A 14932-nucleotide genomic window follows, 5' to 3' on the forward strand; every position below is an offset into this window, starting at 1 on the left:
CTGGAGATAATTTAAGATTTCTTCTGTTTGAAAATCAAACATAAGACCTCTCTCATAATGGGTAAGCCTAATCTAAAAACATTACAGCTTTTATTTAGAACCATAAATGCAAACGCTTTCATTACTGCTTCCAAAACAATTTACCTTGTTGCTAAAATAATGAACATTTGTATAGCTATTCTAATATAATGTATAATTATTTAAACATATTTAATGTTGTTGTGCAAATACACATTTGTAGAAACTGTTTTAAAATTAGTAATTTTGTGCACTCAGAACAGTCTCCACTATACATATTTAGATCATCAAGGAAAAATAAAGGTTGCTAAATTCAGCTAAAACACCAGAAAAAGTCTAGAATGAACAAGAATTTAATACAGTACTAGTTTTAATAGACAAGCAGAAGGTTGACATCTGTACGTTTTGATGCTAACTGGTTAGCATTAGCCGTCTTGCTAGCAAACCTTTATTAGACTGTTAATTTTCCTGATTGAAATGCCAACTCTTCAAGCTGGCTAGCAAGAACTGTTTCAAAACAACTTAAATAAAACCTAGAAAATATGATGTCTGGTGAAACTTTTAAATAGTACACACATGAATCACATTCAAAACAACTGCCAACATGCAGTCGGGCTACTAATGAACTTCTTTGTTGTTTTAAATTTAAGGCCCATGCCTTGTATTATTGTTTTTTTACGTTCTTTTAGGTACCCTCACCGAATGCCAAAAAAATATATATATATATATTTTTTAAAAAGCACATTTGAGGTACCTGTTGGGTGATGGCGAATCCAATGACGGGATCTCCCTCCAAGATCTCCCACGTTACCACTGCCGAGTTGACCTCCAGCTCTCTGATGGTCACATTGAGCGGAGCTGACAGTACTGCGTCTAACACAGATACAGAGGGATATATAATTAAGAAGGATAGGACATAAATGCTATATTCTGACACTGCAATAGATATAATAAATCCTACAGTGGAGAGTAGAACATCCTCATAATTACTCTCTTACTCTCTTTGAAGCGTTTTTTGCTCTCTCAGCCCACTTTCACTAAGATCTTCCCCTCACCACCCACAAATTAATCTATCTTCTTTCATTAATACCCAGCCTAATTAACACACTTGAGTCTGTCAGGCTTTCCCACAGGAAGATGCTTCTTCCAATTTGTCTTTGTTTCTGATTCTCACACATTTTTCAGTCTTTACCTTCTCTCCTCTTTCTCACTCTAGGGGTGATATTTCTGCTGCTGTCAAATGATCTTAGCATATGTGCTGAAAAAGAACAGAAATTACAACTCAGAATGTAATACGCCGGTAATCTGTAGATTAATTATGGATCCAGTTGAAGCTGGAATTGTTTCATTTCTTAACTGGAAAAAGAAACGGAGTGGGGTACGTGTGTAATTTACAGACAGCAACATTCTGAGAATTGCAACAAACTCAAGGTCCACAATGATCCGAGTCAGAGCAGAATTTCCCTTGAGTACAGCTGGACAAAGTTAATCAGAGTTGGACCTTGGTTTGAGTTTGAACATAAACCAACCGCTATGTGAACACACACACACACACACACACACACACACACACACACACACACACACACGCAATTTTAAATCTCCCTCCATACGAGTAATAACAAGGAATCAAACATGACTGTAGATGTCTTTCGCAACACGGCTATTATTTATGTTTAAGCAAAATACATTTTACACATAATTCTTGTGGCACTGCATACACTAATTAGTTATTTTAGTAAGGATACTTATTCAAATTTGGAATTGGAATCACATTAACACCCTAATTGGCAATTATCAGCATTCGTCCACCTGTTTCTATGGCAGTCTTGCCAACATCTCATCAATTTGAAACTGACTAATGAGCAAAAATTAGCACTTTGCATCTACTTTAACGAGCTAGACGTATGGGTGGGAAGACATGCGATGTCAACAACATGTCGCCCCACTGAATCTTTAGGAATATTTATATTATTTAGCAAATTTATGTCAGCTAAGAGGTCTGCCATTTCAACTGAGATGGTGCTAATTACTGTTACTGTATTATGCGAAAACTGTTTGCTTGTGCTGCCACATTAACCACGTTGGTTCACAATACTTATTACAAGGTGCCAAAAATAAAATGTGACTTCACTGAATTAAGCAGGTATTGAGTCAGCAAATAAAGACCCACAACATTCATTCCACTGTAATAAGGATTTAGCAAAACATTTCAAATAATTTCCTCTATCTTACAAAAACCAAAAATCCTAACCCCAACCCATGCTCTTCAGGGTCAGGGTTATCTGGAACTTTTTCTACTTTTTATGTTAAAGGAGCAATAAGTAATACTGACACCTTGTGGCTCAAATCGGTACAACAGCTTTCCAATCTAATATGCTGTTTTTAAACGGTGTGTTGCTGTTTTGAATTTTTGCTGACACAGGACACGTATATGATGATGTATTTTGTTCTTTTTCTGCTCAGCATCTCTTACTGGCTTCCATGTTAGCAGCCTGCTGCTCGTTTGCCAAAATAAAATACCAAAAGCTGCGCTCTGTTTTGGGAAACCTGGGAACTCTCACAAGATTGGTTGAGGAACCAGGAAGTAAACACAGTCTACACTCTGAACTGAAGTAGTTCTACTCCTTTGGAAAAATGTGACTAATAATAATACATTGTTGATGGAGAGGGCCGATTGTTTACAGGGAATGATACTTCCATCCCGGCTGAGAATGATTTAGATTGATTTTACAGTAAATATCTTTCTTATAGCTCCTTTAAGTTAATTGAAACTTTGGTATATTTTGTCATTCCTAGCCAGCATTATGCCTTTAGCGAAGCTCGTAAAGCTTAAAGAGGAAAAATGTCCCAGTAGCCTACAAGTAGCAGTGGTTACCTGCTGTTTCGAACAGGAAGAAATTGCCACTGGAACTGAATAATAACACAAGACAGATAACACCACCTGTAAAACTGCAAAACTGTAATTTCCCCGCCCTGACACGAGCAGGCTCGATCTGTTTTCTGATAACAAAATGCACAAATGCTCCCTTCCTAATTTCTACTGACGGCAGCCATACTCCACATTTACCAGGGCTTCCCCATACAGGCAGACAGCAGTTTTTCTTGAGTGCACAGCAACAGAGACCAGGATATTTTTTAATCCTTCCACTCCGGAGCCCAATTTTCGAATCACACTGTTTTCAGAGAAACTTGCACTATTGTGATGAACACAAAACAGTGAAAATGAAGCAAAAAAAAGGTTTCCGTTTTAACCAAAAGACACTGTCGTGTGCACAGACAAGAGAATACTTCACTAATAGCTGTCCTGTTAACATATTATGCCAGCATAGTGTCTGCAGCTCCTACAGAGGCACCTTCTAGGGGATTTCTCTGATAAATGGCCTGTCAAGCTTGTGTGTGCAAGCCGACCATATCTTGGTAGGTTTGAAATTGTGCTATAATCTGTTGTTGTTTGGATGATGGACGAAGATTAGTCTGTGGAATGCAACACACTGACCTAATGGAATGCTTTGGAGATAGTGTAACAAAATGTGAAAAAGTCCAAGCGACTTTAGCAAGGTGCTGTAATGGTAGAAAACACTCTTTTTCCCTGCCTGATAGCCTCAATTCTCATTCCATGGTTCAGCCCATACCAGCGTGCTGTAGTGTTCAGTGGTGTTAGTTCCCAACCATTCAGTAAGAAGTCTGCTACAAAGCGAGTTAAAACGAGGCTGCAGAAGTACAAAAAATCCTCATAGAACCACACACACGCTCGTCTTCTCACCAAAGGAGAGTGATCTCTCCAGGCTCAGATAAAGCCTTAAAAGGATCTTATCTCCAAGAGTTGGGATTTTCAAAGGACGATCTGTCATCTGTAAGCTTATCATCAGGACGCGATGGAAGCAAGATCTTTGGACCGAGACGAAATTTCCCTCCTGAATACAACGCGGTGCAGCATCCGTGATATATTATTGCACAAAGGTCTTAAAATAATCTTGAAGGGAGAGTGATGGATGCTGAGGTTGGGGTCGTCAAAAGAGTGGGACCATAATTTCCCCGACTAGGTCAAATGAAATTGCTGCTTATTTAATGAACTTGTCGCTTTTTTTTTTTTTTTTTTAGCTCAATAGCCTTTCTTCCTATATAAGTGGGGCACTATAATCTGTTTTTAATTAAATGCACGACACATTTTTCAGCATTTGCCTATATTACAAAACTAAATCATCACTTCTGCCATTGTAGGAGTCAAAGTGACTCCTAATTCACCCTAATGCAGCACGATTACCTCATGCCAGCCGTCATTTCTGGCTTTACAAAGCTTCTTGTGAGGACAACTCACAGATCACATCCATGTGTCATGTCAGTTCCCCCTAAAGAGATGCAGCTGCAAACCTAACACTAGTCAGCAGTGATCCAAACAGACACATCAGATCAGATCACTGCTTGTGTTTGCTCAGCCGGTACACTCCCCCCCTTCTTTGTTTACCTGCGGTGATCGCTCACCAACCTGTGGTCCAACTCACCGGCGTTAACGGAGGACGGCGAGAGGAAGGAGCCCAGCAGGAGCGGCAGCAGCAGCACCGCCGCAGACGACAGGTCCGGTTTGGCCATCCTCCTGCTTCTTCTGGCGGGGCTTCACATCCTGCGCGGCCCATTTATCACATTGCATTTACGGCGAGCGAGACGAGCATCCCGGTCCGGGTACCGGAGGGCGGACTTGTTGTGCCGGAGACGAGAGCCTCTGGAAGTTGTGAGCCGCAGCAGCGGTGCAGCAACAGCCGGAGCCGGGAGAGGAGGAGGAGGAGGAGGAGGAGGTCGAGGCGAAGGTGAAGACGAGCAGGGAGACGGCACCGGAGCCAGGGCTCGGTTTGCGCCGTGGCCACGGGGATGGCCGCTCACACTGTCAGTCCTGGCTGCTGGTGACGGGGAGGCGGTTTAGGTGAGCGCTGCGTAACCAGAGCGGCAGTGCGCAACCGCTGCAGGCTGCAACGTGCCGCTGCTCGCAGACACACGCAAACACTAACACGCACTGGCACGCACGCACACGCAAACACCTGCAGCTGTGCACATCGAGCCGTTTAAAGAAGCATCCGAAAAACCAGACCAAACACCAAGTACCAGACAAACGACATCACTGAGGGCAATTCATTACATCAAGCGACAATATGGCTGGACGCTTGTAAAGTTCTCATACATACCCGCATAATACTGACCCTTCAATCCAAACTTTTTTTTAACATGGGCCAAAATCACTGAAATACCCAAGGCTGATGTTTTTATTTTATTTTATAAAATACTCAAAAATGCTCAGAATTGAATTTGTAATTGTTGATGTTCAACAATAAAGTAAACTTGCAATATCTTCATTGTGGTATGGGTTTTTGTTGGAACTCGTCTTTTTAGCAGAATCGTTAAAATCCATTCTGTTTTTCTCTGTTTCACAAGTGGTTTACAGAATATTGGCTGCGCAGGGGAAGAGTTGGTACCTGCTGCAGCCTTTACAGCAACAACACCCTGGATTTGAATCCCAGCCTGGGGTCTTTCCCCACTGAGTTTGTGGGTTCTCCCTGTAGCATCTATGGATTCTCTCTGGGTACTCCGGCTTCCTCCCATAGGCTAAACATGTGCAAATTAGCTTAACTAATCAAAATCAACTGAAACCTGCTCAAAACTGCCCAAGGTTTAACCACTTCTCAGATTTGAACCCTTTAAATGGCAGACAACCATTGTATCTTAAAAGGAGAATGACCTGGAAAAAAAGGGTGCAAAAGTGAAGAGACATTTCAGGTTCATTTGTAAGGAACATTTGGTCACAATGAAGGACACTTCATTAATCCGTTTATGTTTTGTGTAAGCCTCAGTAATGCAGTGGTCAGTTTTCCACACGATTCACCAATAAGTTGAATCAGAACCAAAGGATGATGGAGACAAGCTGGACTAAGTAAAACCACTGCATGGAGCATTTCTTCAGGAAGTGTCCGTCTCTCTGAATTATTGTGCGCACTTGATAACTTAATCAACCCATAATTACTGAAACTTACATTTGAGTTCTTCCACCGAGTAACACTGTATTTGGATGGAAACAAGTTGTTCCCAAAGGCTAACACTAAAAATAAAGATGAACTTTACAAGGTAAAACAGCGGGAACGTATAGATTTTCTTTGCAGTCTTCTTTGCAGATTAAATACCACTACTGAACCTAGGCTTAAACAGAAGGTTGTTTACGCAGGACAAGTATGTAATCGAAACGTTTTTTTTTTTTTTATGATATCCTTTAATGGACTTAAAACAGAAAAAATAAGCATGACTATGCATTTAATTCAGTATGTTTCCAAGATGTCCTTGTATGAGACATTCATGATTAATCAACGATGAAGTTTCATTATTTACAACTATTTATACTCCTGACAGATTTTTCTGGCCAATACGCAAAACGATATGTTTGGTGGAAAATGAGCAATGCCCTTCACCCTAGATGCCCCTTCCCGATTAGGAATCTTGGTGGTCGCAGCGTCATGTTGTGGGGAGGCTTTTCTTCTGCAGGAGCAGAGAAGATAGTCACAGTTGATGGGAAGACGGATTGAAGGTTCAGGCAGTCATGGAAGAAACCCTATCAGAGGCTGCGAAAGACTGGGGACAGAGGTTCACCTTCCAGCAGGATAACGGCCCTGAACATACGGCCAGAGTTACAATAGAATGGTTTAGATCAAACCATTTTCATGTATTAAAATGGCCTAGTCAATGCCCAGACCTAAATGTAATTGTAAATCAGTGGTTCACATCAATCCCTTTAATATGAATGACATTTGGCTACTTTACTAAGAAGAATAGGCAAACAAAAAAGCCAAAGCTGATAGAAGTTAATGAACTTACTTCACTGTGTGCCTCCGCATCGCCCAGCCCTGCTCAGGGATTTTATTTGGCCTACCACTTTGTAACTCAGTTGCAGTGGTTCCCAGTGGCTTCTATGTTCTTATAATATTACTAAAAGTTACATGTAATATATTTTGTGGAGTGGAACTGTAAAAAAAAAAAGGTTACATGTCTTGAAGCTCAGAGACAGGAAGACCCAGAATTCAACCAGACAGAGAGGTTTGAGATCAAGCAGGATTTAATGATTAAATTAAGGCAAAACAGAGGTCAAAATCCTAATCCAAAAATGATACAAACAAAGGTAGTCCAAAAAAACTCATACCGGGAGTTGGCAAACTTAAACGATCCAGAAGTAGACAGTACAGGAAAAAATGTGGAACTTAAACTCACCGGACACTTGACATGGAAAGACACGACTGACATGACTAGAATTGACGATGAACTGGCAGGGAAGTGGCAGAGGAGGGAGGCTTAAAAAGGCAGGAGAACAAAGGAGAGAGAGTGAGCCAATTAACCATAAACAGGTGGATGTAATCAGAGGGGGGAAAGAGGCTGCAGGAGGAACCAAGCTGACAGAAAACACGTGGAAAGGAACAGACACTAGACCAACCCTAGAACATAAATAACCACGAAGAACGAACCTAAGATAGAAGATAAACTAAGACTACACAGAGCACCGAAGGGAGATCAGAACTAAATACAAAGACCGGATAAATTAAAACAGTACAGAAGCTGAAGAATCTAAAACCAGACAGAACAGAAACAAAACCTGAGGTGGAAGACAAGACTAGCTGATCAAATGATAAACATAAACCAAAACAAAACCCAAATTATGACATTACAAAAGCAAATTGCTGGCTAGTTAAAGATTCACATTGTGGCACCACTCTCTGCGCCCACGGTTAATCAGGACTTTTTGTGTCATTCTTCGTCCAATCAGATCAACGTATGATACCTGTCAATCACAAGTCCACCCCTGGCAGCATAGCGCAGAAAGAAATGTCCCTCATAGCTGAGTCAGTCAACAACCCCAAGACAGGAGAGTGGCGATTCAAAAGAAAATTTGCGCATTTATTTACAAAATTAGAATTTCCCAAAGGTGGAGGAAAAAATAAAGAAATTCAGACCAACCAGATTTAAAAATCCAGCAGCAGGCAAGTGTCCATGTATGGATTTAGTTATAACCACAGTGTAGTGATGTAATCTCCGACCTCTACTGCACCCCCCCTAAAAAAATGTTTATCACTAGCTGTCACTGCTGCAAACACGCTCTAGTGATGAGACAATATTGTAGCCTGATCAATATATGGTGGATCCAGTGTGGCATAGTGTAATAAATCATGTATATATTTGAAAGTTGAGTCAGGTTTTCAACAGAACAATTTTTTTAATCAGCATATAGAAAGAGAAATCAGTAATGTTCAGTGTTGAACTGTTGTCTCTTTAGATATAACTTCACCAGAAAAAAACAGGATACAGTTTGTTGCTAAATCACATGTGGTTTCAACTGTAACAAGTACTTATTTTTAGGCTTTTTTTTTAATAGTGAAAGTGATATGCATTTAGTTCAGAGTGGAGCAGGATGATAAGTGAGGTTATTTGCGGGTCTTTCTTTTTGTAGAACATAGCAGCAGATGTGTTCTCTGTTCTTCGTCCCTACACACTGAGATCATATCCCACACTTTTATTGGCTGTTTTTTTCAAAAGTCATTACTGCAGGTTAGAAGCTTTTCTGAGCTCTATTTCCCGTTCAGGGGCAGTGAAGAAAACTGCCTATGTTCTTTTCGCTGGAGCTGCAGTTAATATCTGTCAAAATGTGCTCGCCCTCGTCAAGCACAAGATAATCAATCATGGCAATTGGTGCCTATAGCTTTACCTTTGAGGAATATTTGGAAGAGTCAGACAATCACATATTCAATTATGTGGAATTTGACTTTGGGTTGTGAGTTGGACGCCTGCTGAAAAAACAATAATACGACTGCACAGATAAGGTTACAGCAGAAGAAATGAGTAGCTTTCCTCACACTGTGCAGCACACCGTGTTACATAGCAAAAGCTCTGTCTTCCAATTCAGAGAATGAAACCAATGCAGACAAAGCAGATACATACAAATCTGTGGTAGAGCTGCATAAAATACTGCTACGCAATTATTATGGCAATATTATTGCGGTTAATCATCAACATTATTTCCTCAGATAGGTTGTATGGCTGCAGAAAGACCCCCTGAACAATTTGCTGAGAACCCTGCATGGTTTCCCAACAAAAGCGCCACTGCTTGGACTTTCCTTCAGACCAGTCAGGTGTGGGATGAAACCGGACCTGAAAGACAAAGATAAAAGATGAGCAAAACATTTTTCTCATCCATGAAAAACTCACAGCTGAAGAGCTTAACTATTGGTGGTAAAGACTGGTTCCTTTAAATTAAAGAAACCATGCAGCCGTCACCTTCTGTGGAGATAATAACTATAACCATCTAGAAATCTGGAGCAGGAAGGAGGGCTGCTAAGGAATGTATTGCTCCCTTTCCACTGCTCGGTTTCCACTGGCTACTTGGCCCGCCCACTTGTGAGCATTTCAACAACAGCTTTTTTCAGGCCTGCCTGGGATTTGTCAGCCCAGCTCCGCAGCAGGGTCAAACAGAGTGATTGGGCAAGGGGGAGGAGGATGGAGAAGGTTTTCTCTGAGGAAGTCCAGGAAAAACTTAAGCGCGACATTAATATTAAAGACCACTATGAACGGAGTGGATAAAAAACAAAATGTAATTTTACAGTTTGAAAACCATGAGCCACGCCTGAAGGAAAAAGAAAAGAAAAAGGACACTTCATTAATCCGCAGATTTACCAAGGCTTCCTCTCATTATTCGGTCACGGAAAGCTGTGAAGTTTTTTCTCTAAAGAGTGTTTGGTGCAAAAATGTTGTTTCCACCCATCCACTGTGTGCGGGAGGAGTCAGAGCTGCTCTCTGCCTGTTCATGCTGAGCAGCAGGGTGAGCTTCCTGCTCCTCTGACGAAAGATCTCTCAGTGTGAATATGCGGTATACAGTTTATTAAAATGATTTGACCTGTTACAAATTTGCGGTTCAGCACTATTAAAATCTTAATGTCGTTCTCGCCATGGCTGAGAACAAAAACTGAGACAAAAACTTTCTCATAAAACTCTACATTTTAACTCTGTGAGGGAAACTTTGGAGCAGATCAGTAAGTCTCGTAGCCTCTGCCTGTCTGTCTGTCATTTATGTATTATTAGTTTAGGCTGGTGTGTGATTTATTTATTTTTGGTCATTACTATAAACTAGGTGTAACTCTCTGTTTTTGCCACTGTCCCTCCATGAATTTCCCCGTTATGGGACAATAAAGGATTTCTTATTTTATCCAGATATTATTCCTGCTGGATTATTTCATCCATCCATCCATCCATCCATCCGTCCATTTTCCAAACCATTTAATCCCTCATGGGGTGACGGGGGTTGCTGGTGCCTATCTCCAGCGTTCACTGGGCGAGAGTGAACGCAGGGCAACACAGAGAGACAAACAGGACAAACAACCATTCACACCTAAGGACAATTTAGAGAAGCCAAATAACTAACTAATAAATAATAATTTAAACAGTCATGTTTTTGGACTGTGGGAGGAAGCCAGAGTACCCGGAGATAACCCACACATGCACAGGGAGAACATACAAACTCCATGCAGAAAGACCCAGGGGTGTACTCGAACCCAGGACCTTACTTCTGCAAGTCAACAGCGCTACCCACTGCGCCACTGTGCAGCCCCATTATGTGATCCTTAAAAAACTATTCAAGGCAATTCTTTGTATACACTTATACAAATAATTTTAAAATTTTAAAATACAAATATCACTTATTATTTGTGTTTTGTGTTTTATTCATGTTTTTACTTACAATGATGATTATTTTTTTATTCTTTACCATTTCTCACAGATTTTCTTTTATAGTGTTAATGATGAAAACAAGACATGGAGCATGGGGTGAAGGCAGGCCCGTATTAAGACAATGTGGTGCCCCTGGGCACTATACCTCTAAGGACCCCCCCCCCCTCCCTTACCCGTGCTGTCCTCCGGTCAAAAACATCAGACATAATCAAGGGGATTTCTTTAATGTAATTTACTATTTACTAACTTACACAACTATATGTAGGCATATGAGCAGTGAGCAATATTCAAATATCTCATTTTAAAATGTTGAAATAAAAAAAATCTTGATTTATTTATCATTTAATATTATTGTGACATCAGTGTTCACAAAACGAATAATGCATGGTGTTAGGATATCAACAAGGTCAAGTGGAACGAGCTGTTTATCCCAGAACTGCATGGCACACTTAGATGGCACTGACCCAAAAGATTGGCACATATCTATCAGATACCACCCCGGAGGTGACACAGTTTCCCTGCTGATGTCACAGTTTGGATGTGTACCACCCCTGTATGGGTGTGTCCCGAGATCCCTTTATAATGTTTGTGTGATGAGCACTCGAGGCCTTCCTGCCGATCAGGGGCCCATCAGCACTGGTGTGACTATAACTATTTCTCTGTCTTTACGTAGATAAAATATAACTAAAAGCATACTTGTCTGTTTTATGCGTCTTACATTCAAGGTAATAAGTAAGTGGGGGTCGCCTGACTGGGTAAAACGAACTGGGTCCACCGAGGGTGCTTCACCGTAGACGGGACACGGTGAAACAGTAACAATGGTCTTTCAACAATTTCAAGTAAATAATATACCAATTTATGAAAAATATATTTTTAAAGCAAGTGTCATGTGGTGCTCCCCCGTGGTTGGTGCCCCTGGGCACCGGCCCACTGGCCCTTATGGATAATCCGGCCCTGGATGAAGGCCACACCTATAGGCAGCGTTTCCCTCTACCAGGCTTTTCTAGGCAGGTTGAAAAGTAATCTGTGATGAATAAACCGTACAAAAAAACAGTTTTTGACCACAAAACAAGCTCACATTAAAAGTCAGGTTTAGATTTGCTGTAGGTCTTTCCCACAGCAGCTAGATAGAAAACAGTTGTGTCTCACCATTGATAAAATGTCTGATCCTGAAGATAGTCATATTTCACAATGGTCCAAGCAGCAGCAACGGAACTAAGAAAAGCACATTTACATCAATGATGATCACCAGCAGTTATGAATATGAAAACACCGCTATTTCTTATAAAAGTAAAGTCTGTCACACAAAGCGATGCCTAGTTGCTGTCAGCATGTATCTTCCCCTGAAGTAAATGTAAGCGGTGTTTTGACCCCACATATGAAGGTGAGTGCCTCAGGCTTGAAACCCTGTTGAATCTATATTTGAGACGTATTATCAACAAAGAAAGGAAGTAGCTGTGTTATTACTTGGTTGTGTTGGTAGAGTAAACTAATAAAGATTTCTTCTTTGGTTGTGCCTGACAACATGTCAGCTTTAACTACAATTAAATTGTTTGTTTGGTAGCATTTTACTACTCTGTAGAGAAAAGAAAACCAGGATGGGATGATCCATGAGGACAAAAACAATTTATGAGATAATGTTGCAACTGCCTGAGGTTCTAGGTATTATGGGCTTGACACCAGGGGGGTGATGTTGCTCCCTCGCCGTTAATTTCCTATGGAACTTGTGCATTGAGGGGACAATCGCTTGCTCTCCTCCAGACAAGCGACCATCTTGTGGAAGCTGTTGTTTTCATCAATTGGGTAAATTATCTGCATTGGTTTGCCCATGAAATTCTTTATTTCAGTTATTTTTTACTTCTTCTGTGGCCAACTGTAGCAAACTAGCTCCCCGTGAGGATGCAGTCAGAACTGAATGTCTCTGAAGCCCAAGACACACCAGATACGATTTAGCATCCAATCTGATGGGATCGGATGAAGTCGTAGCAATTTCATTTGGTTGAAGTGAATGGGGCCAGCCAGACAGCTCGCGATTCTCTGCAACTCTATCTGTGTAGTTCTGAGCAAAGTAAACTTCTGGCCTATATTGGTGGGAACTACAAAGCAATTTGAGACAGGAAGGGAGATTTCATGGCATAGTAAAAGACATCCGCTTTGAGGAAAATAAAAAATAAAATCTTGGAATCACAAGGTAAACGTTACACAATCTCCGGCCAGGTTGGTTCCCTATTTTGTGTTGAGGGTTTTTCTTTTTCTTGCATTCCTCGCACTGTTACAGAGACAGTACAAGTAATGCACTTTTTTTCCCTTTCAGCCATTATAATGTATTCCTTTCTCCACTCTGCAAGAACCCTGGCAAGGCTGTGGCCACAGTCTCCAATGTCTGGCTTTCTCTTGATGGGCTGTACTGAAACAAAATTTCCCCCACGGGGGACAAATAAAGAAATTCAGTTCAATATAGGTTTGTTGGGAAACATGTCTCAATAAATAAATAATATACATTTGAATAAACAGTGTACTTAACCACTGCAGGAGCAATGACACATCCATACTCTCACGTAAAAACTTGATCTTGTGAGTGAAGATGTATGTTGAGGCCTTTACCATTAACTGCTGAGCTAACAACAGTGAAGGTGGTATGTGAGGCCTAAGGGTGCCATAAAATGTCTTTTACATTTTTCAAATAGTGGACTGATCAAAGCTAAACTGAATCACACAAAACAGTGTGAGATTTTTTCAAATCCTCATTCTACTGGTTAAACACAACATAACACAACAGAATTAGCTCAGAAAATACAATATAAGGGTGAATTAAATTGGGATCAAATATTTGACACCTTAAATAAAAATGTCTTTAAAACAAATTGTGTTTTGTGAAACCATTATCTCATGTTTTGTCAAAACAAATAAGTTAATTTCCTTCATTTTGCCTGTAAAACTATCTTTTGTTGGGTTTCAGTTTCCTCTGCCTTTCCAATGGATAAGGGCAAGGATAGTTTTTGTGCGGAGCACTTCAATCATCCCAATGGACTGTATACAGTAGGAAAACAGTAGAAGCTAAAAGCAACAAAAAGATGGCGGCAGCTTATTTTCTAAAGTGGCTCCAATTAAAGTGCTGGCAACGGTTGGAGAGACTGTCCTCTTTAGAAGGAGAGAGAAAAGGAAGGGAAAGATGGAGAGGCAGGCAAAAGAGGAAGAAAGTGCATGAAAGAGAAGGAAGATAATGTATGTGGGCAATGTTCTGACGTCAACTTCTTATGCCTCCCCTCCTACAAGGACAAATGCCCTGTGCTGAGGGTGCAACCCCCAATGTTACCTAACAGGAAGGAGATGCTGCTGTCTCATTTTAGCTGCATGTGTTATGTTAGAAGCACATGTGCTGCTGCGGGACTGTAAGAAGGAGACAAAGTCACTTTCAAGTACCACATGTTCATCATTAAATGTATTTGTTGTTTTGGTTAAATCACTTTTACAATTTAATATTTCCTAAATTAAATTTTGCCAACACCATCAAACAGAGCTTGCCCAGCGGGCTGAAATATCCCCTCTTCTCCCGACTCATCATAGTACAGCTTAATTGTGAATTAAATTCTTGTTTTTAGGGATGATGTGACAGAAAAATAGAATTATTCTATCCTGCTTTTTTGAGTCAGACTCAAATTGAACGTGATTATGAACATAAGTCCCAGTGTCCCTTTCACTGAGGAACATCCTTTTCACGGTGCATGGTTATTTGCATCAGTTACATTGACTTTTGTTAAGTCAAATCATTTAGGTAGCTTCTTCTGTCCTGAACATATTTAATTGCTAAAGCTTTTCTTAACTGAAGCACTGTTTGAAGGGCTGAGAAGAAAAGAACAAACCAAAGCTTTCCAAAGTTAAGTTGGAGACATGTGTTTTGTATATCTATCTATCTATCTATCTATCTATCTATCTATCTATCTATCTATCTATCTATCTATCTATCTATATAGATATATAGATATAGATATATATAGCCAGTGTGTCATGGAGAGGGTGGGAGACATTGTCCAAGATGAACTGAAGCCTGGACAGCATCCTCCTCTCTGCCACGGTCGTCAGAGTGTCCAGCTCCTCCCCCACGACATCACCGGCCCTCCTGATCAGTTTGGATCTGTTTGGATTATTGAGATTGATAGGAGTTTCA

General features: G+C 40.6%; 1 protein-coding gene across 1 annotated transcript in view; it reads right to left on the bottom strand.

Moving 5' to 3' along the window:
- fndc5b (fibronectin type III domain containing 5b) overlaps positions 1 to 4943 on the bottom strand; it is a 32265-nt gene extending 27322 nt beyond the window's left edge. Inside the window, exons 1-2 of the mRNA XM_012870920.3 lie at positions 4524 to 4943; positions 773 to 891 (exon numbers count right to left, since the gene is read on the bottom strand). Of these exons, the coding sequence (XP_012726374.2) occupies positions 773 to 891; positions 4524 to 4611 (207 nt within the window). The 5' untranslated portion in view covers positions 4612 to 4943. The remainder of the gene's footprint in view (positions 1 to 772; positions 892 to 4523) is intronic.
- Positions 4944 to 14932: the final 9989 nt, after the last annotated feature.

This window comes from Fundulus heteroclitus, chromosome 13 (genome assembly GCF_011125445.2).
Source record: "Fundulus heteroclitus isolate FHET01 chromosome 13, MU-UCD_Fhet_4.1, whole genome shotgun sequence".
Lineage (NCBI taxonomy): Eukaryota > Metazoa > Chordata > Actinopteri > Cyprinodontiformes > Fundulidae > Fundulus > Fundulus heteroclitus.